Source organism: Myiozetetes cayanensis, unplaced genomic scaffold (genome assembly GCF_022539395.1).
Source record: "Myiozetetes cayanensis isolate MyiCay16 unplaced genomic scaffold, myiCay2020 scf3, whole genome shotgun sequence".
NCBI classification, from domain to species: domain Eukaryota; kingdom Metazoa; phylum Chordata; class Aves; order Passeriformes; family Tyrannidae; genus Myiozetetes; species Myiozetetes cayanensis.
In genome coordinates, this window is record NW_026087521.1 from 6,547,858 (window position 1) to 6,571,709 (window position 23,852).

Here is a 23,852-nt window from a genome sequence, read left to right on the forward strand (position 1 = left end):
CTACTGAAGCTGATAGACAGACTCTGACTTCAAGGAGTTCTGGATAAGGCTCTCATTAGGCAAAAGGAAAAAAAAATAAAATAAAAAGCTGAGCCAGCTAGTTGGTTAAAAAAATATTATAGCTTGGATTCTGTGCTAAACAGAGACATACAATAATCTGCACTGCACATAAATCCCTTCTCTGCTGACAGGGGACTCACACATCTCTGTGTCTGAAGCTGAACTTGAAATCTAGGAGATAAAATAAAATAAAAAAAAAAAGCCATGAGAGGGTCCCAAAAGTAAAACCTCCAGCAGTTCGAATCACAGCTCATTTCCTCTTGGCATGGGCTGGGAGATAACTGTCAGATATGTGTCATTTGGAGGCAGCAGATGCTGCTGCTCCCTGTGTGCTGAAGCCCTGCTCGTACCCACACCCTGCCCCAGCCTGGGCACTGTGATAGTTTGGGCACCCACCTCTGCTCGGCCCTGGCTGACTTTGCATCAGCTACATGCAACGCAGGGCACAGAGAAAATCAACCTGAAGCTCCTGCCAAGCCCAGCAGACCGTGGTGTCCAAAGGGGGATGCAGCTTGTCTTCCATCAGTGCAACTTAATTCAATTTGTCAGGGATGCAGATGGTTTGGGTGAGCCTGATCCGATCACCGCCATCCTGACATTGGCCAAATTTTGTAAAGGGCACTGGGAGGTGGGGTTGTGGCAGCCTCAGTTTTTCATTTGCCTTTCAATATGACTGTTAATGGGGAGGTGGAGGAGATGTTTGTTGATGAGCCATTTCATTGCTCCATATCTTTTTTGGGAGACATAAAGCACACATATTAAGTCATCCCCTTGAGTCAAATATTTTTAAGTACAGTAATGGAGTTCATTTTTAAGTAATCAAATAATAATTAAAAATAATCGTCTCCCATCCCTGCTGAAGAACCAATGCATCTACATTGAATTTTCTTTTTTAATAGCAAATTGTAACTCAATCTAAATGTAAATTCCTGGAGAATCTGCTATCTAATTCTCATTATTTCCACTTGCTTAATGCAATTAGAAACATCTGTCACTGATCAACTGTCCACACAGTGAAAACAAATAATAATTCATGATCTCTGCCTCCATAGTATTTTTCGGGGAACGGACTGCTTCAAAACCACTCACAAAAGCCCAAGAGCTAGAGCTGTGCAAAGTGCTTGTGACAAGCTCTGAATCATACCGAGTATGCCTGACCATCAGTGTCTCTGTAGCTCAGTGACATTTACCGAATAACTTGAGAGAATCCTGGATACATATAAAAATGTCCACCCTGGTTTCTGGAAACATTTGGCTCTGGGGTCCCCATCTCCAGGAATAGACTCAGGGCCATCAGAATAGACTCAGGGAGCATCAGAAGGCCTTTGAAAGGGATGTGGGTGCATGGAGAAAAAGACAGTGGAGTCCCTGGGGCTTGAGGGCTATCCCAGCTGCTGCCTGTGGTCCCAGTTTGTCTCTGCCTATGAGAAGAGTGGAGGAAAACAGCACAGTGAGAAGCCATCAGAAGTGAGCTTCCAGTCCCCATGAGATGGACCAAGTCAGGGGCATGGATGGTGCTTCCTCCTCTTAAAGCACACTACTGCATATTAACTCTCTGGTTGCTCAGAAGACAATAAGAATCAAATAAGAAGATGAGGTTTAGAAGAACTGAACATCACAAAATAGGCTTGTTCATCTCGTGCCTATTAGTGACAGGGATGAAGAAGGAGTAATCACAGAGCCTAAGTGGAAGGGATTCTAATTAGACATCCACTGCTGAAGCATCCTCAAAAGACAGAAGAAAATTAATCCAAACCCCAATCTTTCAGGTAACCTGGAGAATCCCAGTGCCACAGCCAAACCCTCAATCTTTTTGACTTCAAGCTGCTCAGCAGCTGGAGGCTTGTTCTGTGCAATGTCCTGGCTGCTCCATGGGGCTGATGCATGGGTGTTGGGACGGTCTTCCTAAATAAACATCAGAGGGTCTGGGGAAGCATGAGCAGTGGTCCTGCCCGCATTACTGTGTGGCTCAGAACAACTCAATGCATGAAATGTTCCTCTTGTCTTCAAAGCAAGGAGGGGAAATGAAGTGTAAATGCCCTGGCTGGTTTATTCTATTTTACTCTTAAAGAGGGCAAAGGCAAATCTCTTTAGTCCACTCCTTTTCCAGGAGACAGGTGTAACTTAAGAGATATTACAAGATCCACTCTGACAAGCCCAAGTCTCCAACACTGTCTGGGCTGCCAAGGCAGGAGGACTGGGATGAGCTGAAAGCTGCTGGCCTGTTCACGATCTTGTCAGGTTGCATCTACTCAGCACTGCACCTCCTGCTCCAACCCCCCTTTATTCCTCCATCCTCCGCTGTAACCACAGAGTTATATACCCAGCAGTGAGCTAGCTTGGCAACCATTTGATCACAGTGACCCAAAATGTACCTGTGCCCATGTGAGGATGGGGAGATGCCTGTACTACTTGCCTCATTTTATTCCAGGGATGAAGAGGATGGCTACTCCGGAAGACAGATGTGGTGGGGACCAGGCTGCAGTGCTAGCCTGCTGTTCTGCTTGCACAGGAGGGATTATTCGTGTTCTGATAATGGGAATGCTGGAGACAGGCAGCACAGAGGAGGGGAGACTCCTCTCTGAAAATAAGGATAAATCACTAAACCAAAATCTGTACTATTAATCAATTCTCCCAAAGATAAAAAACCTTCCAGAGTTGGCATGTCGTGCTGGCTCTACCTCCAAGCATCTGGTTTGACCTGCTACCAAGATAGCTTCAAAGTTGGTACAGAGACTGAAGTTTCCTCCCAGGGCAGGTTTAGAATTGTGCTCCTTCCTCCCCAAGTATGGGCACTTTCCCAGCAAAAGTAATAACAGAAGAGTTTTCATTCAAAAGCAATTGTAGTGAGCCTTGCCTGAGTGCAGGTAGATGGGAAAGTAAAAGACATCCTATCTGTATTAACAACCTCTCATCCAAAAGGATTGCTTCTCTGGGAGAGGTCGGGACAGGAATGTAAGTGGAGGACAAGCACATGTCTTGTTGCTTTCGATGAGGTCATGCAGGTTTTTTTTTTAAAGCATGACCCAATTATAAGCTGAGAGCCATCTCCTCTGTCCTGAAAATTAGAAAAGCTGATGGTTTTTCTGATGATATCCAGTATCACGGCTGACACGAATGCCACAGGCGGCCTTTCTGTGCTCGCAGCCGACGCTGTGACTGCCTCACTCCGTCTCCAGGCACCCAACTCATGGCCATGCTGCCATCAGCAAGCTAGGGCAGCCCTGGGGGAGGAGGGGAATTCGGGGAAATAATCCACCAAAATGAGAAACAAATCCATTTCGACATCAGATAGCCCAGAGCTTTCTCATGAGTAGGCACTTCCCCGAAATACAGACAGAAAGGACCAACGAGCCACACATTGGAAATACAGCAAAAGTTGGAGGATGGAGATTTGCTATATCACTGGGGGGTGGCATTTTGCATCATTTCCAAAGAGACTGGGCCTAAAAAAACACTCCTGGACAAAAGCAGAGGGACTGGATGGGGACTGTAGAGACAGGGGTTAAGCAGGGCTGAGGAGCACGCACATCCCCCTCAGAAAGGGCAGAGTGGCCTCCTCACATGCCTGTGCTTCCCATTCTGAGCCTCCTGCCCCTTCTGTGTGGTTGCAGGTGTCTCCTTTCCCTCGTGTGCCACAGGTAGTGGGGTGAAATAGCCCCAGCAGCCTTTGAGGCAGGACCATGGTGCTGGACCCAGCTTCTTTTCGCTTTGCCATGGCCAAGTGTGACGCTCAAACCCGTGTCTGTGTGAGCACACACGGGCTGCTCTAAACTAACTGGCCTGAGTCCATCGCTGCAGGTAAACCATTCCCACCTGACACCACACAGCCACGGCCAGCTGCTGCTTTGGGTTACCTGCAGCAGAGGAGAGGGAAAGGAAAGAATTTCCCAGTGAGGCAGTAACAGTTTTAGACCCCTTAATGCTCATTACATGCAATGCCCCTGAGCCCAGGAGCCTCACTCGTGGCCAAAGCTCTCACTGTGCCGTGCAGAAGGAATTGCCTTTTGGTTGAAAGTTGAGATCTTTTGTCTAAGCTGCATTCACTGAGGCTGAAAAGGAATGGGAATGGAAAACAATTTTCTATAAGCTGAGCAACGCAGCTTAGACAATCGAGCCTGGCATCACTCGTTCACTATCAACCTTGTATTTGTACTGCACAGTCTGATGGCAGCAATAAGGGGAAATGTTCCATCCTGAACTCCCATTGGAAATGCACATTTTTTACCTTCGCTTGAAAGCAAATCTGCTACGCTACCTCGCTCATCATTTCTTCTGAGCCTCACTCCTCTGGACTGCTCAATATCTCCTCGAGTCATCTGGTACACACGTTATTATTTTTCAAAATTGCTCACTCAGACCATGCTGTAAAAAAAATAATCTTCTATTTCCAATTCCTTCCAGGAGGCAGCTTCTATCCTGTGGCACTTTTAGCACTTTCTCACCTGAATTTACTATTTGGGTTTCTTGTCCAGCCAGGATAATGTAAAAGGAGGAGTGTGAGCCAAAACAGGACTGATCTGGCCACACAGAACCACCCACAGCATGAATACCTATGTGATAGCTGATTGCTTTCGCAGTTGAGGATAGAAAGGGGCATGACTTATTTTAGGATGAGCTCAGCTGTGCCCTACAAGTGCCCTCCTCCCACCACCACCTCTAAAAGTGTGGGTTAGGCACAGACACCCAGGCTGTACGTGCCTTAAATGAAATGAGATGAATCTCACCACTGCCTGCCATGGAACACATTAGGCAAACCAGGGCTGGAGGTGAGGGATGGGATTTGGCACCAACACGAGGGTCAGTCCACCACAAAGGAGCAGCAGTGGAGAGCAGAAGGAGCTCTATGCATTTCAGCTTCATTGTCCTACTGCTAAACCTGATTTATTCCCACTCTTGAGCTCACAGCTGAGCAGATCCTGCAGTTGCCCCAGGGAGAGGGACACAAGGCAGGGGGACATTGAACTGTCCATGTCTGGAGCAGCAACTCATGGGATACAATGACATATTTCACAGCCACTGTTGGACACTGGCAGGTTGATCCAGGCACAAACAAAAGCTCCACTGAAGCCACGGAGCAGCTGAGCTGGGCAGAAACAATAGTGAATTTTTGAATTCCTCCCAAGTAATTGTGAGTGAGACGTTTTCTCTGTAATGGACCCATTAGATGCTGGATGTGCCATTCCATGTGTGTGTGGTGGGAGGTCATCAGGACATTTTAAATTGCTGATTCTCTACAAAACTTTATGATTTATCTCACTGGAAAGGAAAGAGTTTTCTCCCTTCACCAGATGTTTTACTGGGATAGTCACCAGCCCCGCCCCAGTAAGTCTGAAAAGCTCCAGGTGCGCTCAAAATTAAGGGTATTTGACAAATTTTAGCAGAAGAACTGAAAAAAAATTACTGAATTTCTTCACCCCCATTTAGCCAGCTGTAAAGAATATCCAGCTCTCAGCATATGCAGTATGAATAAACATGTGTCTTCTAGCTTATCTCTCTCCTGACAGCTCATGGATAGCTCCCCAGCCTGTATTAGTTTAAATGCAATTTATTCTGGAAGACTGATAATAGGGATATTGATTACGCAGGCTCTTGGAAATCACACCCTCATTTCACTCCGTGGAGGACAATGATTGCCATTCCCAGTTTATTTCCTTATGAGGCTGTAAGTACTTTTCTGTGGAGTCTGTTCCCTGAGGCTCCTAATGCAGCACCTGACGGACGTGCAGGGTTCATTTACAGGGGTCTTAGGGCACAGAAAGGGGAAAACAGCTCTCAGCTCTGTTCAGAAGCCATCAGGCAGCTCAGAAGGAGGGGAACACGCAGTATTGCAGTGCCAGGAAAGCCTCCTCGTCTCCAGTTACCCTCCTCAAGACACACAAGTACCTCTGCTATAGGCAAGGTCAGTCCTGACCCAACTCATTCTCAGGGAACACTTTGCTCCCAGCAGCTATTGCCCCCCGCTTCCACCTGTCCCAGCTTCTGCTGGTGCTCCTCCCATGCCTATGCTTAGGAACAAACCTGGATGGGCTGAGCTATCCCTGCTGGGTTTCATTAATTTCCAGTCTTCCTTTTCTGAGACACAGCTTTTCTTTCTCTAGAGCTGCTTGACCAGATTGACCTTCGCTGCACGGCAGATCCTCTTGGAGGCTCTCGGTGCTCCCTGTCCATTTGGCTTGCTGCTGATCCCTGCCTGGAGCTGTGCACCCTACTTGACCTCTTCAAATCCCGCTCCCCACAAACCTCACCGATGAGCACGACCTGACAGCTTGCTCTGCCTGTTCTCCTTGCTGGCATGTTCTCCTCCAGCAGCAACATCCCTTGAGTGCTGTCTGTAGCGCAGGGGCTGTGTCCATTCTCACCCACCTTGGGCTCAGGGGAGCCTGGAACACCCAGCACACCTGGGAACTGCTGAGCTTGTACCAGCACCTGTGTTGTCCTTAATGGAGCCAAGCCACTGTGCACAGCAGAGGTTCTTCACCCCTAATTTCTGAGCCTGGTCAGGATTTCGCTCTGAGATGCTCATCCTGTCCCAAACCTCTACAGTTTTGCCCTCATAATCAAGGTGCCCTTGAGATGACCTTCTTTGCCACCTTTACCCTGCCTGAGATCACTCTGGCTCTTTGTTCACTCCCCACCTCTGCACATCAAATTTCTTTCTCTTCTGCCCCTGTGCTCTTCCATTTCCATTTCTCAGCAAACACTCTCCCTTCCAGGCTTGACTTCTGTGTTCACTGGAGCTTAAGCTGAGAACTGAGACCCCAAGGCAACAGACCCATTCTGATACCAGAAGCTCTGTAGGCCATGGATGGTGGTGTTGGATGCTTTTTGAGGGAATTAGAGAGGCTCTGCAGAGCAGCTCAACAGAGGTACACCTTGCAGGCTGAAAGGATGGGTCTGGGAGCAGACCTGGCTCTCCTGGCCCTTTTTTCATCTATCCATTTATCTGGTCAAAGGCAGCATTGCACAACAGTTGCACAGCAACTGTGTCTTCTGGAGGTGTGCTGACTGGGAAAGCCAGGAACACTCCCAGCACTATGCTCGCAGCACAGCATTCTTCTTAGAACAATGCTAAACATATTTTTTGGGGGTAAAGAGACAACTTTTCATCCAAAAAGCTCTTAACTCATAGTTCACTGGTTGCTCAGAGAGAGCACAGACATGAATTGCCAGTCTGGGCTCCCACCTCCCTTTTGGCAGCGCAATGTCTCCTCCATCCCTCCCCATTCCGTGGTGACCAAGCCCAGCCATAAATTTGCAGCATTTGCAGCCATGCTCAAAATGATCAAAAGTCTCAAACAGGGAGTCAGTGAAAGGCCAGGATAGGTCTTTCCTGCTGGAGAGAGGTGGCTTCACACTGTTCACCTTCCATGAGCTGTGAAGGGGCAGTTGTGTGGTTTGTCCTGGTGACATAAATCCCACCTCAGATACTGCTTGACAGGATCCCTCTAGGGCTTCTGAGTTGATTAAAAGCTTTGGGCCTCAATAATTTTTAATGGCAAAGATTTTAAAACATCTCCTTTGCAATTTTGCAAACACTGATGAGTTGGACTGCAGTCTCGCTCTTGCTGTAGTAAATCAGGATTTGTTTCTGGAAGAAACCTGAGTCCTAACACTGCAGTTTGGGAAAACTTCCTTTCCAGAAGTCAGATCTGAGCACCCTTTCAACTTGAACCCATTTTAAATTATGATCCAAATCCAGTGTTTGCACATTTTCCCAATGCAAGGGACTGGATCCTGCCAGATTCCTAGCAGAAAACTCCACTTGAGTTCAGCCTGGTCTCCAGTTATTTGTCTGCCCTACACACATTTTTTTTTTTTTTTGAGGGAAGCAACACACCGACCCACAACCTCCAAATCCCCTCAGAAGACAGTAGCTGAATCAATGCTGAGCCCTTGTATTAAGCGGAAGGGACATTTTTCAGCTGCTTCACTCCAGGTCTGGAGAGGGTGGCGGGAAGAGGGGATGCAGGGATCATTCCTTGTACGCTCACCGAGGGCATCAGCAGGAGCCCACCCCAGCTCTCCAAGCCCTACAGAACATGCCCTATAGGAAACCCCAGCAATATATTCACCATGCAGCTCCTGTAGGTGTGTAAGGGAGGACAGTGGGGCTGGCAGGGCAGTACTCACCCCTTTCCTCGCTCCTGCCTCCTCACTCCCAGCCCAGTGCTGGCTGTCGTGACTTCCACAGTGATGGTTAAAAACGCCTTTGGAGCAGAGCCTGCGAGCTCTGCAGGGAACTGAGCTGTCTCTCCCGCATGGCAAGGACAGCTACTGGCACCCAAATATCTCCATTTACGGTCAGGGCCGCGCGGCTGCATTTCTGCATCAGCCCTGGAGCTGATGTTGTCAAAAGGATCCCCAGTTCTGGCAGGGAGCAGGGCTGGACCCCATTCTGCAATTTTTGCATTTTCCCAGGGGAGACTGAGGCTGTCCTTGGGGCTTGTTTATGCCACTCTGAGGATGGGATATATTGCTGTGGTCCTCATGCAAAACGGGAGCCTTTGCTGTTTTTCCACTGTGCCAGCCCAGATAACCACCCTGCTGACTGGCAGAAGTGAGGCAGCAAGAAAACACAGGTAAAACCCCATTGACTGCAATTTTCTGATCACAAGCAGTACTGAAGATATTACAAAAACTCTAATGGATTCTTGGGAGGAGAGCGGAACATTTTATTTCTCCCTCTAACCATTATTAGTGGAGTTATTGCTCTCAAAAGATGCCATTGCTTCCCCAGGACAGCGTGCCTCAGCCTACTGCCAGTGAGGCTGAGCCCAGAGGAGCAAGGGACACCAGTGTGCTCTGAACTGAGCTTCTCCACCAGGACAGCCATGCTGGTGACAGCCATCCATGTGGTACTGAGTCAGCTGCCCACGAGGCATTTCGCCAGTCCAGTGCTGGCTTGCAGCTCCAGCATCTCCCAGTCTGGCTTGGAGTCAGTTCCTGGGGATGAGATGCTGAAGCACGGCAGGCACACTGCAAGCAAATCCTGGGCTCCTGAAAGACTCCTGGCCCTCTCAAAGCAGTTGGTTATGCACAAGGCAAAAAGGTCAGAAAGGGATGTTCTGTGCATCCCATTGATTTTGGCTGTGGGTGTACCTGTATCACTGTTAACGTGTCTCTGGATGCACTTGCATCACAGCTGGGAGATGGAAATGCTGCAAGAAGAGTTACTAAGAAGTGTCAACAGGGACATAGAGATGGGTTAATGACCAGAATGCCTATGGGTTGTGCTGACCTCCCCGTTTCTCCCTGGCTCTTTCAGATCGGGCTCAGTGTTTCCTGGGGAGAAGATTAGAAACAAATTGCCCACTTATTTCCTACCATCAAATTTCAGAACCTCCAGACCCCACACACGGCTCTGCTACGAGCCTCGAATGAGCTCAATTCTTGCAATAACTCCTCCAGAGAGAAAGAATTAGGAGGCTTAACACTTTTGGATGACAGTTGCCGGGGCTGCTGTCAGATAACAGGCACCGGCAGCCGGCACAGGAGCCGGGATCAAGGCAGGCTGCCTGATTCAGCCATCCCAGAAAAAAAGCCATGTTTATAAAACCCACGTGAAAAGGAACGAATTGCCAATTATGCAAAAGTCTTTAAATAAGGCAACACAAACCTTTCATGTGCAGTAGACAAATGATACACACGGTCACTGGGAAATAATATAACAGATAGGGAGGCTGCGAGTGGGGAACGGAGGAAATTCATTTTCCAGAAGGAAGAAAAGGGACTCGCTCACTGGAAAGGATTAGCTGGATAAAGCCAAACACTTTAAAAAAAAAAACACCCTGTGTTAGAAACTAAACATGCATCAAACAGAAAGAGGAAAAAAAACCCGGATTGTAAGATCCAAGGAGCCACACTCTGCTCCTGCTCAGAACGAAAAAACTGTCAAAAAAAAAAAAAAAAAAAAAGCTGTGTAAACTTGCCACAAACCCCAGATCATCAACAGGCATTTATCGAATGAAACACACACCAAATGCAACTCTTCTGCCTAATCCCAAGTCAAACAGGCTTTGAGTTTCAGACCCTCAGGAAGAGATTTCCATATGATCCTCCTCCGTCTCCGTTTATGATTAGCCCTTCTAAATTTCACCATTTATCTGACAAAACACATTGGGGAGGGTTTTCTTTTATCCTCAAAGGCTCTGTTTCTGCTTTTCCTTAGCTGCTGCTGCTGCTGCACCACTCTGCAGCTGCTCAACTTGGGAGGAAAAGACTGTAGTCAAGACTCCTTGATTGACTAAACCCAGGATTGCTTTCCTGATGATGGTGGTAACCCCAAGCCCTTGTGTTACGTGCCAACACCAAAGCAAGCCAGCATTCACAGAAGGGCTTATAAATGCTGCCTCTGAGCCAAAATCTCACTTTTGGGCTGTGGTAGTGCAAATAAGACATATATGCCAGTGGTGGGGGGGTCCCACTGGCAATTGCTGTGTGGCCTATCAGAGGTGTCTTTGTAGTTTTGGGAGAGAACTTGTGGTATAGAAATGTTTAAATCTGGCCTGGCAGAGCTGTCGCACTGAGCCACTGCTGAGTCCTGAGAGCAGCTGCAGGAGCACCATTACCAGCCTCCATCCTCCTGCAGCCCGAGGTATGGTCCTTGTTACCCGCCAATTGATATGTTTCAGACAACATATTCATAAACCCTGAGTCTGATCATGGCTAATTCACAGACAAAAAGGGAGGACATTTGCTTAATACACTGCTTTTTGCAAACAACCTGATCGTTCCCAGAAGCATCTGGTTTTGCCTAGCAGCACTCGAGGCAGGAGAGGAAATAATTTCAGCTCCCCAGAGTCACTGGCCGAAGCTGTTTCAAGATGCTCCAGGAGCCCTCCTGCATCAGTTCGAGGGAGCTGTACCCAGGTCTCTCCTTTGATCAGACCAAGCTGCTTCTGCTGGTTTTTCAACATCAAAAGGGAGGACCACAGAGAGCTGGAGCACCTCTCCTATGAATACAGGTGGAGAGAGTTGGACTTGTTCAGTCTGGAGAAGAGAAGGCTCTGGGGAGACCCCATTGCAGCCTTCCAGGACTTAAAGGGGTCTTTTTAATAAGAGAGACTTTTTGCAAGGGTAGACAGCAATAGGACAAGGAAGAATGGTTTGAAACTAAAAAAGGAGAGATTTAGATGATATGTTAGGAATAAATTCTTTATTCAGAGGGTAGTGAGGCACGGGAACAGGTTGCCAAGAGAAGTTGTGGATGCCCCATATTTGAGGCCAGGTTGGATGGAGCTCTGAACAATCAATTCTAGTAGAAGGTATCCCTGCCCATGGCAGTGGAGTTGGAACTAGATGGCTTTTAAGATCCCTCCCAACCGAAATCATTCTATGAAAACACAGGAACAGGATCCCTGAACGCTTCTCTAAGCAGAGCACCTGATGTTACACACACAAGCACTGCAAAGCTGTGTAAAACCAGGCCCACATGAGTCTGCTATTTAGATCTCACCCATGGCAAAGAAATCAGTTCTGCTGATTCCCAGCAGTCTCCCCTAAACTTGCTGTAAGAGTGTGAAATTAGCTATGGAAAAGCTTCCGAGAAAAGTTGAGGTGGTGGGAAGCAGGAAATTTCACACAAGAATTTAAGTACCTGACTCCTAAATAATTCAAGCCAATGCAGGTCTAGATGTTAAGGCCCAACAAAGCTACAGAGGAACCTCTTTCATGGCGAAAAAACCAGCAAACCAGCCCGTAACAAGACACCCACAGAAAAATACAGCTTTGAAGTGACAGCCAGAAGCTTGGGCTTGGACGAACATTTTATTTACAGCTTCTTGTTCAGTTCAGCTACAAGATAAGGTAATAACAACAAAAATATGGTGTTCAGAACTTACAAAGCAACTTTTATCTGCAATCTCATGACGAGTTGCAAACAGTCCAGGTTAGTTGGTGAGATTTCCCCTAGCAAAGTGCACGTTGCTCCTGGAGGGAGCCCAGCTGATTGAGGATCCACTGGGGCAAAGAGCTGCCCATCTGGGTAAAATCAGCCTGTTCCTGGCCCAGTGGACCAGCACTAGGATCACCCCAATGCTGGTGGCTTTACCTTTTAAGGCAGGCAAACCAAAATAGTGTGCCCATGTCTGCAAAGAGTGTTAATAGTAGAGGCATACTTGAGTCCAAACACCCACTTTCTCTTCATCTGCTGTATGCAAACGTGATTTTGCCTTGAGAGCACTGAAAACCCTCACTAAGCCAGAAAAGCTTCTGAGATACCTCAGTGGACAATCCTGTACACGTGGGGGCATGATGGTACTCAGAGATCTGGGTCAACCTGCATGGAACAGAGGTTACTGCTTTCTCTGGGCATGAATTTTTCATCATCACCCCTCCTTGGCTTTCCCCATTTGTACATTACTTGAAAACAGCAAAACGATTTATTGTACAAATAAAATTCAACCATGGGTCACTTGCAAACTAGTTAGTGTGATTTACAGAGCAATTCACTTCCTATATTGATTACAAGGAATTCCCATTGAAGGTGTGTTCAAACACTTGAAAAAACATAATATCATGTGATATCATTCCTGCTCACTTGGAAGTGGACACAGAGCTTCCCAAACCAGCCTCCTTGGAAGTCATCTTCCTGTGGCTTTTTAGTGTCCTTGATAAAACCCCAAATAATCAGGCTGGCCAGGGCAGCTCACATAGATTTCCTGCAGTATCTTTTAAGCTGTGATTATTAATATAGTGAGCAGTGCTTTAGCAGAGCTGTTCTCCAATAGCCCATTCATTTTTAATTGAACTAAGAAAAATTAGAAAAGGCATTTAGATGAAACGGGAAGCCAAGTGCTGTGCCCTTGTGATGAAGGTGACTGAACTTCCCCCCCAGCCAGCTGCAAAGCTTCAGCGAACCCGGTGCAGCCCAGTGCAGGGGTGCTCACCTTGCAGAGATTATTGGCATGGTGTTTTGTTTTAATTAGTCATCCTGATTTAGCTGCTCTCATTCCAGTTCTGGCCTGGCTCATGGTTATCCAGACACTCTCTGAAAACACTAAGTGTCACGGGGAGCTGAGGGATTTCACCTCCTTGATGACTCTGTACTTAAAAACCATTTTGCAATGGTATTTTTAAGCAACTTTCCAGAAAGCGAGGTTGAATGTGCTTCCGTCTATTCAAGTCACCATCAGCCATCCCCATTCAGGTTTGCTGGTGCTGGGTAGGATCCCACCCCCCCTCCCAGCTTATCAGCCGCAGCTGGGGTATTCGGGTGCTATGGGAAGTTTCATTTCCTGCTGCTTGGGCTGCCTGTGGCTGGCCCGAAGCCTTTGTAAAAGGAAAGACATTCTTCTAATTCTTGTTATTAACCCATTGCAGATCTCTGAGACAGGAGCCAAAATTGTCAGGAAAGTACAGGATACTACAGCTTCCATCAGCCCATCCTTACACAGCCACCACCACTGGACTCCCATTGTTTCTAATTTTCCTTTTTTTTTTTTTTTTTTTTTTTTCCCCATATCTAAAAAATAAGGCAGATGCAGCACCGACTTATTTTAATGCATATTTGTGTTTGACACATGATTTACACTCCATAAGCAATGCCTGCCTGATGCAATAAACTTCTCAAAGCTAAGCAGTGCCTCAAAAAAATTGCAAAGTGATAACAGTAACAGTGTCAAAAATTACCAGAGAGCTGCTTTTCTGTCTACTGGCAGGGACTGGGACAGTTTTGGCACAGAATAAAGCAAACCATGTCCTGAACTAGTCCTTCCCACAGATATGCCTCTGCAGATCCTTCCCAGACAGCACTAATGGAACTTCCCTGAGCTCTGCAGGCAATCACAGTGTGAAGCTGCTGAGAAAACCAGCTGAAAACCCTTTTCTCTCCCCACCCCGGCGAAAACCCGCAGCTGTAGCAAACTATCACATGGCGAAACGTGCAGTTACTACCTGAACGAGGAGCTCCAGCTTCCTGTCGTCAAGGAGGTGCACTTGGCATCTGCGACCCTCCGTCATCTGCAAGAGAGAAGAGGCACGTGTGTCAGGGCGCTCGGCATTCCAGCTCGGCACGAGGCCGCTTCCCGGGCGCAAGCTGGGGGCTTTCACTCCAAAGCTGCAGTGCTTTTGGTTTGTGGTTGTTGTGTTGGTTGGTTTGGTGTTGTGGGTTTTTTGTTTGTTTATTTCTTTCTTTCTTTTTTAAATTAATCTCCCTTCTTTTGGCACCAGGGGAAAGAAAAAGGCCGGAAGGAGAAAAAGAAAAGCCACCTTGGTAGCTGTCACGGAGCAGAGTTGGCGCCTGCTCGGATGCAGCTGCCGGGAGGAGGTTGTTCCAGTGTGTACAGCGGGGCCAGGGGATGGTTTGCAGGGGCCCTGACATTTCATACTGCAGCCTCCAGCTCTGCAGGCAGCTTGGCTGGTGGAGGAGACATCCAGACAAGTTTCCCCAAACCCCTCACTGGCAGTGATCCAGCCATCCCACAGGTACTGTGGAACAAGCAAGGTCCTCCCCTTGTGCTTCCTGGAATGGCACCAGCTGCTTGTTTGATCCTGAAATCCTGAATGGGCTTGTCCTACTTGGGGTGTCCTATTTAAGATGTACTACAGGAGCCACTTGTGATATCATCGTACTGGTCTAAAGGTGTTTCCATGCCAGTACAGTTTATTACCACTGTCAACAAATAATATCAGGAAAGTTGTTATTTTATATATGAAAGCTTTATATGAAATTTCTAAGGTCCATAGATTGGGGTCCTAAGAAATACACAACTTGTAGTCTGAGGGAACTCCTCTACAGTGCACCAAGCCCTTTCCCAGCTCTCCTCTTGCACAGAGCTCTGTAAGCAGGGACCAACTTTGCTTTGCAGAGTTACAGAACCTAGCTCAGTCCAACAAAGCCCCTGAGGCACAGGAACAAGCACAATCCCACTATCTGTTAATGGGATATGGACCGCTTTAAGCCTCTTTGGCTCCTGTAAATCCCTTCCTCATCATGACTTAGGCAGCACAGGCAGCCCCCCTGGTGTGGGCTCACCCCACGACACCCACACACACCTGGACCCACGGCAACACAGACCCAGCGCAGCCCCACAGCTCTGTTTAGTGCCCCAGGGACCCTCCAGCCAAGGCACCTTCCTGTGCTTTGCGTGGATCCCCATATCAGTTTAATGATATTACTTGCCACATAGAGTCTGAAAGCATCACCAGAAGGGAGCTGAGGGTCCACGGGAGCCTGGCAAGGGGCCTGCAGGCTGCTGGGGACATGAGTGCCCCAGTGTCCTGGGCATTCCTGCCCTTATCCATCACCTCTTTCCACCAGTGCCAGCTGAGCTGAGCCCCTGATGCAAAGCCACCTTCCAGAGAGCGGGGAGATGTGGACTTGGGGGGTTAACTGAGGACAGCTCAGCTTTCTGCTTCAGCTCTGCAGGTTAAAAATCACCCACTCCTGTGGCTTGATGGGGCTGGATGTGCTGGCATCCGAGAGGCAGCGATGGATGCTCCACCACCGACTTTACCCGTTCAAGAGCCCAGGCAGTGCATGGCCATTGCCATGGGATCTGCAGCATCACCCTCACCCTCCTCAGTACAGGAGCCCATCAGGCTCTTCTGTGTGCTCCTGTCCTCCCTCTTGCCAGCTCTGTCTCACAATCATCTACCCTTTTCCTGGGGCCAGATTGGAGCGAGTCTTACCCTGGCCCCAGCCTCTTCCACAAAGCAAAAATTCAAGTGTTCCAACAACTCTATTGAACCTCAAGCGGACCATGCAAGATACAGAGTTTATTATGAGAAAACTTCGGTCAAAATGAGCTTTTCCCTTCAACTCAGCTCAAATTTACAAACCTGGAATGCACAATCCCGTGCAATGCATGACAATTTTACCCCCTTTTGTTATTCACATCAGCACACCTCTTGAGTATCCTGCACGCTAAATAACATTGCTTTCCTTCTCTTTTTCCATGAGCATAACTGGAGCCCTGGCTTTGCAGCCAAAGGAAAGCCTTGTAAAACAAGGCTTCTCTTAAATGTCAGCCAGTTACTGCCGTGGTAATAAATTGTCTTAGGAGAGTTTCCTCTGATAAGGAATGTTATGCAAAATATGGCTTCTCCTAAGGTGTACTGCTTGGTGCGTGAGGTTCTTTTGCTATTAAACAGTTTTCAGCTCAGTTGTGAAGCTACGCCAGAGACTCACACAAGGACTTTGCAATGGTTTCTCCTGCTCAGAACAAGAGTTGGGTGGGTCATGTTCACTTGGATGGCAGAGCTTCCTTTGCTTGGCTTCCCCAGCAGATAAAACTCTGAGTGCCTGAGCTCTGCTTTGGCATCTCCCTTGTCCTCTTACTGTCACATATCCACTGCATCCTCAAGATGGGGACTGTGCATAGAAATTCCAGTTTTAATATGAGTTTACCCAAGGCAAGAGATAAAGCAGTGAGTTTATCGTGGCAATGGCAGGGATGGGAACACAGTCCAGCTTTCGTGTGTTACACTCCATCAATTATAACAGAGTCAAAATAAGAATAAAAGAAGGTGAAAGAGGGAAATTTTTCTGAGATGTATGACTTTGTGCTTTACTGTTTCAGCAAAGCACTTGCTTTCCTTGAGAAGCTTCTTTAGCTCTCCATGCTTTTCCAAACCAGAGTTTCATAACCCCTTAGTGCTTTCACTGCTTAAAGAAATCCCAAATGCAAACAGCTGGCAACATAAATAAATACCTGAATAAAGCAAAGCTCTGAAATGCAGCACATGATGGTTAACTAATTGCATGGCATTTCATGAACATCCCTTGAAGCTCAGCAGGACCACAGGCTGGAGATCTGCTGCAGCATTTCCCTCTGCAGACAGGATGCCCAGCCATGGGGCTTTTCATTTCCCTTGGGAACAAATGGTGCTTTCCAAGAGAAAAAGAAAAGAAGGCAGAGACAGGCTTCCTATTTAATATAAGCTAAAATATGATGGTCCTGCTTTCCCTCCTTTCTGCTTTATTATTCCACCAGGTGTCTGAAGCCCACATTATGTGCTTTTTTGCATCGCCAGATCAATACAAATTCTGCTAGTTTGTCAGAGCAAGAAACAGGAACATTTCAAAGCACAGTGAGGAGGAACTGATTTAGCACAGTCTGTCTGGGTGAAAGATGCTGCTTCTGATGCTGTGCAAATTGGCTGCTCTGTGCTATCTGCTGCACTGCCATGGATGAGGCTGTGGCCGCCTCTTGGACAACAACTCAGGGAAACCCTTCTGCTTCCCTGTGCAATTAGAGAAAGAAAATCAACATCAAAGCCCTATAGATGGGAGCAGGATGTCACCAAGGTGAGCTGAGCAGCACCAGAGTTTCAGTGGGGGAAGACTACAGGAGTGAATTGAGCTTCTCCTTTTCCATGACTCTTACCGAGAGAAGGAAGTGGAGAACTGAGAGATATAAGGCACAGAGGCACAGCTTTCCCTTCACCTTGGAAAAGCAAACTCCCATCAAAGAGACAAGAAGCAATGGTTGAGCAGAGTTGTTGACAGAAGAGATGGATACTTGATGTGGCAGGGAAACAGGGGAGTTCATTCCCGATCAAGTCCTGGGTTTCACTGTGAGCTCAGTGAGTGAGATTCCCTGTACCAACACAGTCCTCCACTTTCCTTCTGGGGGGAAAGAGCCCCCTTCCTAACTCCAGAAAGAAGTAAGTCAAATGTCTAGTTCAGCCTAACAGTCAATATGCCCTTGATGCTCGAAGTACAGAGGACCTTTCAAGTGAGGTGATAGGATTCCTAGCCGAGCTCCATGGTTATGCCTGCTGCGTGCTCAGCTATGGCTCTGCCACGATGCTGTATCCACATCAATCCCTCAGATTTCCAATGCTTCCCAAGACATATGAAGAGGTGGGACTGTGTTACACACTCCTGTGTGCTAACAGTTCATCCATATGGCAGGGAGCTGCACACGTTGGGTGTGAATATGGGCCACATGCATCTCATGGGCCAGACTTAGCACAAACTCAGATGGAAATTATGCACCAAAATACAGAACACATTTTTTTTTTCTAAAACAGCTCAGTAAGTCACTTTTTTTTTTTTTTAAATCTGCCACTTCTCTTAATGCCTGCACATGCAGCATGACCCCAGAGCACTTGAAGAACTGAGCACAAGTGCTTTTAAAAAGCTCTGTCATTTCTATACATGAATGTGTAAAGACTATGGATAATATATCTTCAATACTCAAACACAGATACTGCTTGTAAGGCATGTGAAGATCCGAAGCAACGTGTTTGTGCAGCTGAGGTGCTGGATTAGTGTGCAGGAGGGCTGATCATACACAGGGCATGCGTTCTTTCTCTGCTCCTCGGGTTCTGCACCCTGAGGATGGGAAAACTGATCCTGACCTTTGAAAAACATTTTAAGATCCATCAGTGACAACAAGTCCTGACATACATGTTTGTTCACCCTAGTACAGAGATGCTACAGAAAGGAAATCTGCCTTGTGGTTTCTCATGGGATCTTTTGAATCACAGTTGTTTTTCTCAAGGAAAGGACGTCTTAGTTACCTTTATCACAAGACTTTAAATCTCCTTTGGAGGCTCCTACCCAAATATTTACACAACGGGCTTCCTAGGGAAGGCAGGCTGGCGGTTGTTTTGCTTTGTGCCATGAACTTCTCTGGCGACTGGTCTCCTCTCTATTCATCTCCTCTGTAACTCAAACATTGTCTCGGAGAATCCTGTAAACTGTCTGTGACACAGCCCAAAAACCTTCACCACGCTCAGCTCATCCCCGCGTGCCCATCGCTTCGTCACTAAATTATCACAGCTGCCCACAGAACTGCTCCACCCAACACAAACAGCAAAGGCGATGGGAGGAAACGGCTCCAAAGGGAACCTTTCCCTTTCAAAGCGAAAAAATCCTCCTGGTGAATGCGCTGTCACACTAAATAACTCAAAGGCACCAAATGCAAATTCTGTTTACAATGGCAGTTCTATAAATATCTGTGGCACGTTTCATTAGCCGGTGACTGCAGGAATAAAGAGGAATACAGAGTGTTCTTTCTTGACTCAAATCAGAAATTATAATTGGAGGCAGAACCTTTCCTAAATGCTCACTGCCTGTATGGGAGGCAATTACTGTGCCGAATCCACGAAAATCTGTGTCACTCTGCCCACTGTTTGGACAGACCCGCTGAAAGGCGATAGGGAGAGATGACAGCCCGCTGATTACAGTAAACTATTACATTAAACATCCTGCTCCCACTTGACCACTTCTTACTGCCTTCTCATCCTGGCAACTCCTGTGCTTGTAGAGGAGAGGGAGGGAGGAAAAGCAGTGTGTTTTTGATGTCTGCACGGCTTTTTGCATGTGGCAGCACTTCACTTTGCTGAATCGGGGCCACTCTGGCAAGCAGCTGCCTGTTCCACTGACCAGCACTGCCTCTTCATGTGTCTGCAACCATCTGCCATCTCCTGTCCTACTCTCACACTTCAAGACCCTGGAGGAATGGGCTGTCTTTCTTTTTATGCCATGTGTTTGCAGGGCATCCTCCCCAGTTGCTGATCTGCATCAACACTTAATAAATACTAGTGACAGTGATTGGGATGAGGATGGCTGTGTGTGAAGAGCTCAGTCACAAGGCTGACCCTTGATGGGCACCTGGGAGAGGGGACATGGCCACAGCTGACTCTGTGCTCAGTGGGGAGCAGCACTGGCCAGGCACTGCCCTTGGGGCTTGCTCGTTTTTGCAGTCATAGAATCATCAATGTGGGAAAAGACCTCCAAGATCAAGTCCAACCAATGACCGAAGACCCCCATGGCCACTAAACCATCTAGCAAAGTGACATGTCTACTTGTTTTTTGAGCACTTCCAGGGATGGTGACTCCACCACTTCTCCTGTGCTTAAATCCAGTCCTTTAGTTGTGACTCAGTGGGAACAGTCCCTGATGAAGAGGAGCAAGATGACTGCTGGTGCAGATCTGGCTCTCTGTCCAGACATGGGGCTTGCCCCCTGCCCTGTCCTGGTGAGCACGTCACCATGGTATGCAGCACTGCTCATGGCATCCTTGCAGTCCAGGCCCAAAGCCCTCACACACACTCACTTCCCCTGCTCTTCCCCTTCACCAAAATGGGCCATATTCAGGCAGACTGGCTTCCACCTGAGCCTCAGTGGCTCAAACCTCTGAGAATGGGAGACAGTCAGGAGAAACTGTTGTTTCTGAATATGGTCTTCATTTCTACTATTTATTTCCATGAGTCTTTCCTAAATCAATGGTGGAAAGTCTGGGTTGTTATTATTTTTTTAGGAGGGAGAAAAGTGATTTTAATTTGGCCCAAGACTCCTGGCATAGAGAGCAGAGGGCTAAATATACTGTCTGTTGAGGTCAGTGACATAGAACAGGACATGGGCTGAGCTTTCTGAAATAAGCCAATACAGAATCATAGAATCATAGAATGGTTTGGCTTGGGAGGGACCTTAAAGATCATCTATTTCCAACCCCCCTGCCACAGGTAGGGATGCCACCAACTAGATCAGGTTGCTCAGAGCCCTATCCAACTTCAGGCCTTGAACACTTCCAGGGATGTAGTATGAAGAAGTACCAATGTTTCTGACTACAGTACATAGGAAACCACTGGACAACACTTCTGCATTCAAGTTTGTTCATGCTATTATTTCTTATAGGAAAGGCTATTTGGTGCTCTGGAGCAGGAGAGGTTAGCTGTAAACCAGTTGTTTTTTTCCCCTGGAAAAGGTATCCCAACCATATTCTAAGGCATCTGCCACCTTCAAGCAGTACTTCTGTAAGAGAGCAAAGATGCTGCATATTTGAAGAAACAGGAGCATCCTTTTGTGCATTATCTTTCAAGAGATGTCGGTGGCAAATGGAGTTTTGCAGCTGAGGAGGACAGAGGAAATATGTTGTAAATGTGGATAATGTCAATGCTAAGAGAAGTAGCCGATGGCTGATGTATAACCAGACTTCACCTTCCAATGCATCATGGGTTTCCCTGTTATGGAAATACATTGAGGCTCTGTGAAACACATACATAGTCCACAGGTGGACTGAAAGGCCAGAAAACATTCACTGGCAATGATGCAACATCTCTCACACGTGTTTGATAGGACCAGAGGAAGGCAACGCGTGCGAGGCCTTTGGCTTTCCCTGCCTCTTTATCCCACTCCTTGAAAAATTAATGTCCTCACCAATGGATTAGGGCACAGAGATGAAATTGCTGAAACCATGGTTACAGATACAGCTCTTAAAAACCTCTTCTATCCTGCAGGAAGGTAGTGCTGCCATCCTTGGAGAAGCTTGACGTCATCCGTCGCATGGGGGAATCTGAACAGGGATGTGTGTTTGAGAGGGGTCTCATCAAGTGATGCAATCATTTCTGCAAACACTCATTTGCAGGAGAGGCAAAAACCTCTTCAGTAATTAGAAAGCAGGGGTCCTCCTCGAGAAAGGAGGTGGGACGGTGTCAGCAGCGGTGTCACCCCAGCGGAAGCACACCACAAACGGCGCGACCCAGCCATTGTGTGGACGCCGACAGGGAGCGATGGGATAAAAATTAGGGCGAGCTACAGGCTGAGTGACCTGGTGACTTCCCTGTTTTGTCTTGAGAGCTGACAAAAGAATTCCTGGCCTGCCTAAGGAACTCCTCACTTCCTCTGCGCGGAGCTTTCCAGCCTTGCTCAGGCTCCGGCATCACCCGGGGACATCTGCACAGGTTACTTCTCGTGCTTCCTCTAAACAGCGCTCAGCAAAAACGCTCTGATTCAGCAAAGCACACAGCCGTGCCCATAAATCCCTTTTATTTCAGTGTGACATAAGCAAGTGTTTAAGTGGCTTACTGTATCAGGGCTGAAATGAAAAACCGTCTCCTATGGTCCTTAAGTCCATTTACAACATCAAGCAATAACTCTCAGGCGAACTTTAAAGCCGGGAATGCCGTGCCTTAACCTCAAAACACTTGGTGCTTGAGCTGTGTAGTCAGAATTAAATTCAATTCCAACGCCACATTTTAAACCAAGCAGGGTATTACCCGGCAGACGCCTAAATCACCGCTCTGAGCGCGGACGGCCTCGGAGGCCTGATTTCAGTTATATCCTGAGATAAGAAAGTCCTTTCCTGGACAGACCAGCTTCCTCACTAGAATGAAGGCTGTGTTGGTTTGGGTCACGTATTGTTTTCTTTCTTAAAAATAATACAGATCTAAATCTTTTCAAATACAAAGGGAAGCAGAACGTCTTGCAACCTCCCTGCCTTCTGATGTCGAGGCAGGAGGAAGAACGCATTCCCAATGCAGACTTTTCACTATGTTTGACTCTTTCACCCTCGTAACTCTTTTCATTCCCTTTCATGGACAGAAAATAGACCATTTTCTGGTTTAAAAATATATCAGCTACCAAGACTTATCCCCACTATTCACAAGGCAGGAGTGGAGAGCGTAGGAGCTTTGATATGGTCGGTCAGAGCATCCTCTGAGATCTGGAGCTGAGGCTGAACACAGGGAGGTAACACAGTTTCAGTATTATTTATTATTTTTAGTCCAGAGGATTCACTGGCCACAGATGTCTTAAACCTTACAGATTTGCAACCCCTTCTGCACTCAGGAGAAGCGTGTCTCAATAAACCTTGACTCAGCTGGTTGTGCAGGTGGTTCAACATGGACACACGCTTTGGGCCAGCATTTTTAGGTCAAGGATGTGCCAGAGCTGTTAAAATCTTGCTTCAAACTGGGATCCTGTAGCTATCCCCTCCACTTTTACCTGGGAAGCCCGTGTTGCTCCTACATCCTTGCTGTACATGCAGCAGGCTGGCTGCACCCAGCGATGGGTAAGGGCTTCGTGGGGAATAAATAATAAATAAATAATCATGCAAATGAAGTGGCCCAGCTGCTCCTCCTCCCACCAGCCTGGGGCTCTTCCCTGCTGGCAGCTCTTTCATGTGAATGAGTTTTAAATGAGTCAGGGGATGGGGTTTCCATCCCCTCCTGACAGACTTTCCTGCACAGCCTCACAGACCTGGTGGATCAGCTCCTGTCTGGAGCTGAGGGCAAGTCCTGGTGAGAGAGGAGAGCCACAGTCCTGCTTGTCTCTCCGTCACTTCTGATGGAGCAGATGACAAACTGTTCACATTGAGCACTAATGGGCATCTTTAGGTGTGGTGAAATCACTTTATTCATATGAAACTGTTACAGCCAAAGGGTTGCATCCTATGGCAAGTGGAAGGTGAGTGGCAAGGGCAGCCCACGGCCTCATCCCACCTTATAGATATTGGGATTATTCATTCAGAATATGCTATTCATCCATATGCCAAAGTAATGCCCAAAGACTGAAAAACAGCCACTATCACAAAAGAAGCCATTACAAAAAATAGTTCTTCTCATGCCTGTTTTAATATGACAGGTAGACAATCTTTCTTGCTGCCAACTTCCCAGTTAACACCTAAAATAACTTGTCCTGTACATAAGCTTCTTCTGATCTAACTCAGCTCAGCCAAACTGAGAACAACTTCATTTTGTGAACTTTCTTATTTCCCTGAGGGTGAACTTATTTTCTAGGTAATAATCCCTTTAAGGCAAGTTCTGCAGTATCATCCCGTGTTTGCACATTACATACAAGAGCTGTGATCCATCATTTGGGTTGCTGGCCCCTAACGCAGCCCAAAGAAATAAATACCAACAGCAGAGCTAAAATGAGGTGCTCAGAGGGAAAGAGGATAAAGGATCTCAGGCATCTTTGCACAAGGACAAGCAGTGTGGTCCTGGGACAGCTGTTTTATTGACTTTTGAGCATAGCCATGCATCGAGAAAAGCATGGTATGTCCTCGAAGGGTCTTGCTTCCCCTGTAAAAGCCCTGTATTTACCCTGCTTGCTAT

General features: G+C 47.3%; 1 protein-coding gene across 11 annotated transcripts in view; it reads right to left on the reverse strand.

Moving 5' to 3' along the window:
- Positions 1–23,852, reverse strand: part of FRMD4A (FERM domain containing 4A) — a 365,195-nt gene that overhangs the window by 115,626 nt on the left and 225,717 nt on the right. For all 11 annotated transcript variants that reach the window (XM_050324260.1, XM_050324261.1, XM_050324262.1 and 8 more), the window contains one exon: positions 13,957–14,022. In XM_050324260.1, coding sequence (XP_050180217.1) covers positions 13,957–14,022 — 66 coding nt within the window. The remainder of the gene's footprint in view (positions 1–13,956; positions 14,023–23,852) is intronic.